Genomic DNA, 12,212 nt, shown 5'->3' with positions numbered 1-12,212 from the left:
TCACACGTCACAACATTATTGTAAGGCAGTGGTTCTCAAACTTTTTTCACCAAGTACCACATCACAAAAAAAACTAAACTCTTCAAGTACCACCACAATGACCAACGTCAAAATACAGTAGCATAGTAGGCTTAAGTATTCATTAAAAACAAGGTCGAGGTTTTATTTCACAAGTATATTTTTTATTTTTGGCCACTAACGTTACACACAGTTTCAACAGTAACACTGTGTTTGAATATAGGAAAATAAAACATTATGCTTTAATCAAGTGATTCTTTGGCGTTCCACTAGATGGAGCCCGCGTACCACAAGTGGTACACACACCGCAAACTGAGAATCACTGTTCTCAATGTAAGTATTTTGAAACCGCAATAGCGCAGTATCTACAGTACCGTTACATCCCTACCCTCAATTAATACAGTACAGCCTTGGCTAGCGGGAGTCGTAGTGATACTGCCAAGGAGATGCTAGAGCTTGGTAAAGTTTCCTGTTTGGTAACACTTTGCCTTTCCAGTAAACCAAATAAAAACAAACAATCAAAATAGTTCTGGAATGCGGTTACAAGCTGGAAATATTAATGTCGCACTTCAGCCAATAAGGAACTTTTATTTCCTATAAATAAAATAATCATTCACACTGGTCAAAACATTACTGTTGCAGTTTTTATATATTTAAAAAATAATACTAATTCAAGCTGTTTACAGACATGTGCACAGGTAGACACCCAGTGGGGCTCAAACACCTGCCCTTTTTATATATATGAGAAAAGTGCACTTTCTGCTGGAGGCCTTTTTTCATTTATTTGGTTTTGGTTTGAGTTTATTTTGAACATGCTTACAATTACAACATGATATATCACAATTTCCAGTTTCTCTTTTCAACATGTTCGAAAAGGAGTAGGAAGAACCAGAGTTTATTTAATCCTACCCTTTTCCATTACATAGCAAACAGTTTTGTTCACTTAAAATAATAATAATAATAATAGCAAAATAAGTTGTGTTTCATATACTAAGATGAATAAGATTATCAACAAGTTCAGAATTTTTATCATGGTTCTTCTTTTTTGTACTTTGTTAACACTTCTGAGTTTGAACGGTTTCTTAAATTGGATAATATGAGTACATTGTTTGATTTTTTTACTTAACATATTCCATTATTTAATTCCACATATTGATATAATAAATGTTTTAAGTGTTGTACACGTATACAAATGTTTTAAGTTACATATTTCTCTGAGGTAGTATTTCTTCTCTTTTTTGAGAATAATTGTTGTACTTTCTTGGGTAGCAGGTTATAGTTTGCTTTGTGCATATTTTTAGCTGTTTGCAAATTCACTATATTGTGGAATTTCAATATTTTTGATTTATAAATAAAGGGTTTGAATGTTCTTTACATCCAACATAATTTATTATTCTAACTGATCTTTATTGTAACACAGTTAATGAATGAAGTGTACTTTTGTTAGTTATTTCCCCATATTTTTGCACAATAACTCAGATATGGTAGCACTAGCGAGCAGTAAAGAATATAAAGTGATTTTTGGTCCAATACATATTTTGCTTTATTCATTATTGATGCATTTCTTGCTACCTTATATGAGATGTCCAGTTCATTTTATCATCAATCAATCAATAATAATAATAATACATTTTATTTATAAGGCGCCTTTCTGGGCACTCAAGGACACCATACAAAATCAAAACAATAAAATCAAATTGGATAAAAACAACAACAAAAACAACAACAAAGATAGAGAAGATAAGATGATTACAATGAATAAGCAGTCAGGAATAGGTGTGTTTTGAGTCTTGATTTGAAGAGGGGTATTGAGTCTAAGTTACGAAGGTCTGGTGGTAAAGAGTTCCTAAGATGTGGGGCAGAGCGGCTGAAAACTTGGGCACCCTTGGTGGACAGTTTAAATAAGGGGACAGTGAGATGGATGGATGAAGAGGATATCTTAGGGAACGTAAGGGCGTGGCGACATGGATCAGGTCAAAAAGATATGACGGAGAGAGGTTATGGATGGCTTTGAAAGTGAGGAGAATTATTTTAAAGTGGATACGATGTTTGATGGGTAGCCAGTAGAGTTGCTGCAGAACAGGGGTGATGTGCTGGATTGAAGGGGTTCTGGTGATTATCCGGGCTGCAGAGTTCTGGAGAAGCTGAAGTTTGTGAGGTGACTTGTGAGGGAGACCAAACAGGAGAGAGGTGCAGTAGTCCAGGCGAGAGGTGACCAGGCTATGGACTACTATGGCAGCAGTATGTGGGGTAAGGGATGGGCGGAGACGATTAATGTTTCGTAGATGAAAGTAAGCAGACCGGGTAATGTTGTTTATGTGGGCTTGAAAGGAGAGTGTGCTGGTCTCAGTATTGGTCCCTGTGGTACGCCACAGGATATATTTAGACGTGTGTTGGCCTAGCTTTACGTATCTCTTCCTGTTGTTTAAGTAGGTTCTTACCCAGTTCAAGACCAACCCTCTGATGCCATACCGTTCTAATTTTTTTATTCAAATTAATTAATTTTGTCAAATGCTTTAGTTAAATCCATAAACACTGCTGCTGTGCACTGTTTAACAGCTTTTGCATTGATAATTTCCTCTGTTACAGTATTTTGATTCAAGCCATCAATGTTGAAATATTAGCTTTGTATCCATATTGGTTTTCTGCGAATATACTATATTTGTTTATGAAGTTGTCCAATCAGTTTTCAATGATTTTAGAAAATTGTGGAAGTAAAGAAACGGGTCTATAATTTCTAAATTGGTGTTTGTCTCCAGTCTTATAAATCGGTACAACTTTAGCTATTTAAAAATTATTTCGGAATTTGCTTGTTTGAAAGGAAAGATTACTGATATACATGGTCCTGAGATCTCTTCAATAACTTTTTTTATCGTTTCCATATCAAATCGTTTACAGTCGATAGAAGTCTTGGATTTGCATTTTTTTAACGATTTAACTATTTCCTCTAGTGTCACTTTCGTGAGGAACATTGAGTTGGGATTTCTATCTATGTTGTCCTTAAAGTCCTCAGTTGAAACTGGTTCTGGAATCCTTTTCTCCAATTTTGTCCAATATTTACAAAGTAATTATTGAAGTTTTGTACTAATTCCTTCATGTTTTCATTATTTGTATTTCCGTCTGAGAAGTATTGTGAGTAATCCCTCTTAGTGCCATTTTTAATAAAGTTATTGAGGATGCCCCATGTTGCTCACATATTGTTTTTGTTCCTGTCTAATAATTGGTTGCACCCGTAATATTATTTTCTACGTGCTCCTAATATGCCAATTAGCTGGTTTTTATACTTTTTGTACTAATTTTCTGCCTCTGTAGTTATGTGTTATACATTTTCTATATAATGTATTCTTCTTATTGTACACATGTTTGTATCCTTTTGTCATCCATGGTTGATTGTTCTTTTTCTGCTTTCTAATTTGTTTCCATGGACAATGTTTGTCATAAAGCTTCATGACAAAAAAATGATCAACATCGGTTTCATTGTTCATATTGCAACACAACTTTGCTTTCCTAGGTCATTTTTGAAAGATATACTCTGTGCATAGGTTTGAAATGTCTTTTTGTCGTCCATGTTCCTCTTCTTGTAGTTTCCATCATACATTGTGAAAACTGGTAGATGATCACTGATGTTGGTTATAAGCAGACCACTTGTAGTATTATTATCCAAATCATTGGTGAAAATATTATCAATAAGCGCAGCACAGTGTCCTGTGATTCCGCTTGGCTTTGTGATTTTAGGATATAAACGGATGCTATACATTGTCTCAATGAAGTCATCAATGGATTTTTGCTTATTAGGGCTCAATAGGTCAATATTAAAGTCACTACATAAGGAGAATTTAAAAATAACAATTACTCTGTACAGTAATGAATTCCCCTAAATATGTTGTGGTATCTGACGGACATACAGTATATTTGAGTTCTTGCGAAAATTCTTCCCCAAACTTGAGGGCGATAACAAGCTTTGTGACACTTTCCTACTGTACCAAACATGAACTATACTGTGATCATGGTTTACTGTTACACCATTAGTGTTTTCATTCATTATTATTCTTATTGGTATATTTTGGAGAACCAAAATATATATTTTGTCAGATTTACAGGAGCTCTCTGCTGTTTTCAAGGACCTTCTGCAAAAACGCTAGTAAAGAAATTATCTTTATGACAGCACTTCAATTTTTTTTAGGAAGCAGCTGCAAAAATGTGAGTCTCTCACAAGTTTAATGTATTGGCCCTCACAGGCTACTAGTTGAATAGCCCAAATGATGAAAAAGAGAGCCCCTAAAATGAAACCTTGAGGAACACCACTAGTATAACTAAAGAAGTTGAACAAATGACTCTTGACTGCACCCGAAGTAAACAAGCTACAGCAAAACCTTAGTTACATGAATCACATTATGAGAACAAATTATAACTGCCTAAAAGGAGAGGACTTAAAGGGGTGCTTTGAAGAACACTTTAGTATGTTTGCCAGGGAGGTTAAAAGTCAATGCAAGGATCTGCCAATCCAAATTCCTCTGTACAACAGGAGCACTTGAGTTTTGTTAGGAATTTTCTGCAGTTTGTCCAAGTTTTGAACTGAACTCCTGGGCTGCCAGTTGAATAGCGCTGGTCTACACTGTCTTTGATGTCCACATTTTCCACCCGCAGCTACTTGGGCAGTGATGTCATACCCAGAGATCCAGTCGGTGGTGTTGGACGCCTCTTTTGACGACCTCCTGCCTTTGGCCCTCAAAGTCATGCCTGAAAGCTGGAGTGAGTCCTCATGCTGTAGCTCTTATTAACTTTAACATGAGCTAACCCATTTCTTGTGTATCAGGACCCCTGGTGCAGCACACAGTGCGACAGTACATGAACCTCAACAATTCAGAGCAGCTCCTCAAGTGAGTAGACATACTGTATTGGTGAAGAGATTTATTACAGTCAGTATACTCATGTGATGTTATTGATAATGCTAACGTCTACCATCAGATACCAAGGACCTGTCCTGCTTATCCGGAGAACCAGGGATGAAATTATCACCACCTCGTAAGTGTCACTCCGTCTAACTGTTGGGGAGCTATTGTAAAAATACTGTAATAATCATATATTTATGTATTCTAATCTTAAAATGTATCTTAGCTTATCAACAAGCAAGAAGATTTGTCCTTTGATTGCATTTTGGGAGACAAGCTGCAGTCCTAAAAAACTGACATTTTGGAGAACAATGCTGAAGAAAAACTCTTGTCTCTCCTTTATATATTTTTTAATATAATATATAATATACAGTACAGGCCAAAAGTTTGGACACACCTTCTCATTCAATGCGTTTTCTTTATTTTCATGACTATTTACATTGTAGATTGTCACTGAAGACATCAAAACTATGAATGAACACATGTGGAGTTATGTACTTAACAAAAAAAGGTGAAATAACTGAAAACATGTTTTATATTCTAGTTTCTTCAAAATAGCCACCCTCTGCTCCGATTACTTTTTTTTGCACACTCTTGGCATTCTCTCGATGAGCTTCAAGAGGTAGTCACCTGAAATGGTTTTCACTTCACAGGTGTGCTTGAAGCTCATCGAGACAATGCCAAGAGGGTGCAACACAGTAATCAGAGCAAAGGGTGGCTATTTTGAAGAAACTAGAACATAAAACGTGTTTTCAGTTATTTCACCTTTTTTTGTTAAGTACATAACTCCACATGTGTTCATTCATAGTTTTGATGCCTTCAGTGACAATCAACAATGTAAATAGTCATGAAAATAAAGAAAACGCATTGAATGAGGAGAAGGTGTGTCCAAACTTTTGGCCTGTACTGTATATTCAATGTTTTTTTTTTAAATGGCTTTCTTCAGCCTTCTGGTTGGCTAAAATAGCTTTATGCTAAACAAAGACAATAGAGTGGAATGTATCCATGGCAGAGGGGAAAGGAATGCTAAATGATGTCGTAGTATACAGTAATCCATCGTTTATTGCTGTTAATTGGGTCCAGTCATGACCATGGTAAATTATTTTTTTTACAAAGTAGTAATTATTACTTTTAAATCAAATATGTTCTCATTTACAACGTTAAAACACTGTTTACAACCTTCTAAATATGTCTTTCAACATTATGAGAGCCCTCTAGACATGAAATAACACCCATATTTACAACCTTCTAAATATGTCTTTCAACATTATGAGAGCCCTCTAGACATGAAATAACACCCACATAGTCACCTCCAATGTAGTGATGCTGTCTGACGCTGAGCCAATCAGTGGCCGCAATACTGAACAGCACACACTGATTGGTTTGATCTCATCTACCTGCCAATACTATTGTAGTATTGATATTTTAGTTAATTTGGCCATGCGTATGCTTGAAATGCTTAATTTAGGCCTAAAATACATAAAATAAGCTTAAAAACATTAGCGATAAGGTAAAACAAGGTACAGTATCATGGACGACTGTATTTTCCATGATGCACGACTGTTTGTGTGGGACTGAATAATAGTCTATAGAAATGTTCATGTTATTTAATAACTTAACTTGAAGTTATTGACCAGCAGTAGTCTTATAACTAGTGTTGTCAAGAGTAATTCAGTAATTATGATCTGTAATTAATAAACCTAATTCATTTTGTTTTTAACCAAAGAAATGCTGAGAAAGTACTCAACTTGAGGTATTTTCATCTAAATTAATTACATTATTGTGGCAGATCAAAAGATTGACATCTAACCAAAGAAAGTGCCTTTATGAAGTCATGTTTTTGACTTAATGTAAAGATAAATTATATGAAACAGATGCAGTCTTAGCCATTTACTAAAATAAAACATCAGGTTCATATAAAATATTGAAGTTGCATCAAAAAACAGTCAAAACACTTCTTTGAGCAATACAAAAGCAGATATTGAACTTGATACTTTTCTTTTAATGAGAGCCAATCAGCTTGTGCTGTACAAGCCCGAAGGCAATGGCAGCCAATCAGCGAGCACTTCAGGTTGTTACTGACCATTCATTGTTTTACACCCTTAACAAACCCAGCACATGAAACTTGCAAAGTCACAGTCATACAGAGACCATAATGTTGGAGATTAAAAATATGATTTTTTGCGATTAAAAAACGTAACACGCTAAATATGACTGCAATTAATCATACTTAATGTGACACCCCTGCTTGCAATATGCGCGGGCCATTAAAAAAGCATTGATAATGTTTCCTGGGCTCCTTGTAAGTATGCACTGATTTTATGAACAACATACACGTTGTCGCATTGCATTGTTTCTTAACCATTGGGCCAAAATATATCTGTTTCTCAGCTGTGGTCCGTATGGGCCGTAGCGGTACTCAGTTGTAATCAGTCCTTCTCAAATAGTGGGGCGGACCTTGGGGAACATGGAGCACTTGGCTTCACTGTAACCACAATGAGGGACAAGGAAAGAGCTGTCTGTGTGTTGTTTCCTTTAATGTTAATAAGCTTACAATGTTATGCAGAGGTATGGTTGTAACAATTTTATAGACAAATTATAGGATTTATAGTCACTGTGGAAAGCGTGTGTGTGTGTGTGTGGTGGGGGAGGGAGGTGAAATATTTCCTTTTTCCCAGGATGAGCTGATAAGTCACACAGTTGTAATTAACCTTTCCACCACTTGTGGCAGTAATGACAATATCAAACAAACAGAAGACTGGATTTAAGGTCATAGATAAGTTTCTTAAATACAAAAATTATGACTAAAGTGGTGAAGCTGGTTTTCATTTGCACTTAAATATTATTGACAGTTTAGTAAAAACTGTAAAAACTTTTATTTATTTTAGCACAACATAATTTTATGTATACCGTATTTTTCGGAGTATAAGTCGCTCCGGAGTATAAGTCGCACCAGCCGAAAATGCATAATAAAGAAGGAAAAAAACATATATAAGTTGCACTGGAGTATAAGTCGCATTTTTTGGGTAAATTTATTTGATAAAAGCCAACACCAAGAATAGACATTTGAAAGGCAATTTAAAATAAATAAATAATAGTGAACAGGCTGAATAAGTGTACGTTAAATGAGGCATAAATAACCAACTGAGAACGTGCCTGGTATGTTAACGTAACATATTATGGTAAGAGTCATTCAAATAACTATAACATATAGAACATGCTATACGTTTACCAAACAATCTGTCACTCCTAATCCCTAAATCCCATGAAATCTTATACGTCTAGTCTCTTACGTGAATGAGCTGAATAATATTATTTGATATTTTACGGTAATGTGTTAATAATTTCACACATAAGTCGCTCCTGAGTATATGTCGCACCACCGGCCAAACTATGAAAAAAACTGCGACTTATAGTCCGAAAATACGGTACTTATTTTGTGTCCGTTATTTATGAGCCCCTTCTTATGCAGTATACTTGGTTAGTACTTAATTTTTCTAATTAGTCTGACCTCAGCCTAAGGTTTATGTGTTGATTAAATAATAATCCTTGTGATAAACACATGGTTTTATATCATTTGACAAAGTTGAAAACTAAGTATTTTAGATATAATATTGAATACGATTAAAATGAAGAATAAGATTACTAATTCAGTGTTAATATTTGAGTGGGCCCTGGGCCCCTTCTGAATTGGACAAGTTGGTCCCGAGGTCATAGGTTGAGAACCCCTGCATTATTGTACATCTGCTTCTCACCACAACTCATCTACTCGTCAATATAGTGATATACCAGAGTTACGATGCCATTTACTGTACAAGGTGGAACGACAAGCCACACAGACGGTCCCATTATACTGTGTTTAAGAGAGAGGGCGAACACAACAATTCTATGAATAAATAAAAAGGCTAACTCTTTCCGTGATGGTCCCAAATGAAATCGTGGCGAGCCGCTCCAAATAAATGTATTGGAAACTTTGCAGTTTTATAAAGAGACAAAGGAGAATCAAATGCAGGTCTTGTTGGTGTTTGTAACTGTGTCTAATGTTGGCTATCAACTTGTTGCAGGAGCCCAGAAGATGTCATGTCTAATCGAGGAAACGACCTTTTGCTCAAGCTGCTTCAGTTCAGGTCAGTTGTGTTTTTTTATTTATACATTATTACTTACATCCAGCACATATGTATTATTTATTGATCATTATTTCGTTTTTTGTTGTTTTACTTTGTAGCTGTACTGTATGTGGCATCTGGTTGCATCAGCTCTGTGCTCTTTTAAAGGAATCACATTATGATTTTTTTAAATATTTTTAAAAAAAAATTTGTAGTTTCCTAATGAAGCCTTAGCTTGACTCTCCTCCCCTTTCTCCTGCTCCCGCTTGCTGCGGCAACAACAAACAAAACTCCAGACGCTCCTCTTCGTTTTGTATTGTTTACTTGTCAACTTAATCATTCAAAAACGTAAAACAATAACGATGTGGGAACAAATGAATGGCAAAATAAAGAGAGTTTGTTACAGTAAGAAAGAGTTAGAAAAAGTAAGAGTAAGGTCAAAAAACTGTGTGGCTCAATTCCACCATACCTGACTGCCATTACCCATAATACATTGTGTCCAAACCATATTACCACACAGATCCTTCCGCCATTTATGCAATTAAACAGTTACGTAGTCGTCACTGTATTAAAGCAGTATAAAATTGTATGTCATCAAATTATTCAGACAAATGTAATAATTACAAATAAAGTGTACCTTATAATTATTCTATTTTCGTATTATGCAAATAAAGTAAATAGTCCCATTTTGGCTGAATAAACATAAAGCACCTTCCATAAAATGTAAATTAACTTAAACAGCATTTAGGCTCCTACAGCTTTATTTTGGTCTTCATAACATGTAATGGTGGTTCTTTGGTGAAAAATTTGCATTGGTTTCGTTTTACAGACCTATTTGTAAGCCATATTTTTGCTCCCTTTGAAAACTAGCCATTTTGAGAGGCAGAGTTGTTAGATGTAAATGAACCCCTACTCACCACGTCTCCTCACGCCAAGGCAGCATTCACCCCCGCCCGGCAGGAATGTTTTGTAGTTTTTAGCATTGTTGCTTTTATTGTGCACTATGGACATCAATGACCGCCACCAGCCATCTCTTTTGAGTGACTTTCACCTCAACACAACATACCAGATTATAGAGCGAGACCGTGGCTTACCGTGGTTTGTTGCAGAAGACAGCCAGGCTGCATGTCTCAAACTATACATTAAGGTTCAACTTCTACACAGTCTGTATCCCACCAATGCTAGATCCTGGAATTATGCATGTTTATATTGACAGTAAAATGCATTTGTATTCTATATCATGTTACTACTTTCACTGCTGCTGCTTTAAGCACTTGTAAACAATGGAGGCTCAAGTCGGCTGCAGTAAACTACGCTACGAGCTACATCGCAAAAGTAATAACAGATTATATTACTAACTGGTCCATTGCCAAAAACAGTCGGCACTGATCCAATCAAAAGTATTTTTTAGGAAAAAACATTCTTTATTTTGCCGGTGGACGGTGATGCTATTGTCACAATAGAAGGCTAAGCTAGCTACACAACAACTTGAGCTAAAATTGCTAACATATCATTCACACATTTCTAACCTGCGATTTCTCTGCCATGCCTCCACGGTTGGATTTAAAATTTTCGGGACTTATGCAGATCCCAAATACAAATAGGCCGGTACCATCAGGTAAAAAAATAAATTAAAAAATGTTAAAAAAAGTTGGTTTTGCATAATAGGTCCATCTTATGTTCTTTGGGGTCTTTAAGTTTCCCCTCTTGTTTTCACTTTATTTTTTGGGACTTTCAGTATCTGCACTGAAACCACATGCTTTCCTCATTGTGGGATGAATAAAGTCTATCCTATCCTATCTTTACACTAAAGGATGAGTACACATTTTAGCAAGCATTTTATCTTGTCAAGGGACAATACTCTACAAAGTCTGCTTGGATATATTTTAGAGTAGTCAGTGTACAGCTTTTAGCAGCATAGGCTAAAAAAATAAAATCAATCAACACATCCATAATAGGATTGTGCGATATAGACAATATAAATGATTTGCATTTGGCTGACAATAGACCTTATAATCCTATGGTTATATCGTGATAATGCATGTTGATGATGCGGTGTCCTTTCAAGTAGCATTATCACTGAAGAACGGGGAATAGCTCAACACACCTTTGGAGGATATGCTAACTGCTCACTGCAAGGTGGAGCTTTTGAACATAAACAAAGGTGCGCACATCAATACAAATATCAACTTTACCGATACCAAGTATATCATCATTATTTGGTCAATACTACAGTGTTGAGATCAATATTTTTTGTTTTCCAAAAATATTTTGACATTTTTGTCATTGTTTACCATGTCAGGAAATAAGTCCCTGCACACAGGAGGACCCAAAGGATTTAAATCCAAACCAATTGTAGGAAAAAACTTTTTTTTAAATTGATATTGTTACTTCTCTACTGTGTGTTTGTCTGATTGTAACTGGGATTACTTGTCAACATTTAATGATCCTGCCTACAGTTTAGCACGTTGGTGCACGAGTGCTGCTGGCACTGGTGAAATGTGGTTCATGGAGCACAAACGTGTGCTGTGACATTCTGATGTATCATTTGTTCAGTGTTGTCTTTTGATACACCAAACTGTTGTGGTGTATTGTCGGAGTGGGACTGATGTGCGCTAATGTGGGCAGGTACCCCAAAATAATGACGGAGGAAGGCGTCCGAGTGGTCCGGCAGTGGTTGGGGGCCTCCACTCCCACGGAAGAAGGTGAGTTGATGATGGAATGGTGGAATAAGATGATTGTTGACGCCGGCGGGCTGTTCTGCAACAGCGTCCGTGTACAGCGGCTACGAGGTGGACGACGACTGGTGTCTGTCCGTGCTGCTGTCCTATCAGGCGGGCAGCGACCTCTCGTTCCCATGGAATGTTGGTGAGCTGTCAGCACTCATGCACGTCATCACGGACACGAGACACTGGAGTGACACTCTTGTTGTTGGCAGGCGAGGACATGACTCTTGAAGGAAGACGACAGCTGGCTCTTTTTCTGGTAAGAACTATTTATTTTTCTTTGCTTTTTACACACAACTCGGCCAATGGTGATGTGCGGCTCGATACTGAAATATCGACACCGCCAATACCACATCTTTATGCTCTAATATCGATTCTCAAATTAAAATTTTGATACTTAAGTTCGAAACGTTTTCCACCAAGGGCCACATACTGAAAAGTCAAAGGATGTGGGGGCCATAATGAAGGTT

General features: G+C 36.5%; 1 protein-coding gene across 1 annotated transcript in view; it reads left to right on the top strand.

The window, feature by feature from the left end:
• The window catches only part of abhd16a (abhydrolase domain containing 16A, phospholipase), a 41,849-nt gene that overhangs the window by 24,834 nt on the left and 4,803 nt on the right, over nucleotides 1–12,212 (top strand). Inside the window, exons 13-19 of the mRNA XM_062063877.1 lie at nucleotides 4,666–4,770; nucleotides 4,835–4,898; nucleotides 4,987–5,043; nucleotides 8,975–9,037; nucleotides 11,645–11,721; nucleotides 11,786–11,884; nucleotides 11,955–12,001. Coding sequence (XP_061919861.1) covers nucleotides 4,666–4,770; nucleotides 4,835–4,898; nucleotides 4,987–5,043; nucleotides 8,975–9,037; nucleotides 11,645–11,721; nucleotides 11,786–11,884; nucleotides 11,955–12,001 — 512 coding nt within the window. The remainder of the gene's footprint in view (nucleotides 1–4,665; nucleotides 4,771–4,834; nucleotides 4,899–4,986; nucleotides 5,044–8,974; nucleotides 9,038–11,644; nucleotides 11,722–11,785; nucleotides 11,885–11,954; nucleotides 12,002–12,212) is intronic.

This window comes from Entelurus aequoreus, linkage group LG11 (genome assembly GCF_033978785.1).
Source record: "Entelurus aequoreus isolate RoL-2023_Sb linkage group LG11, RoL_Eaeq_v1.1, whole genome shotgun sequence".
NCBI classification, from domain to species: Eukaryota; Metazoa; Chordata; class Actinopteri; order Syngnathiformes; family Syngnathidae; genus Entelurus; species Entelurus aequoreus.
The sequence above is the reverse complement of the archived record's forward strand: the minus strand, read 5'-3'. Positions and strand labels throughout refer to the sequence as shown.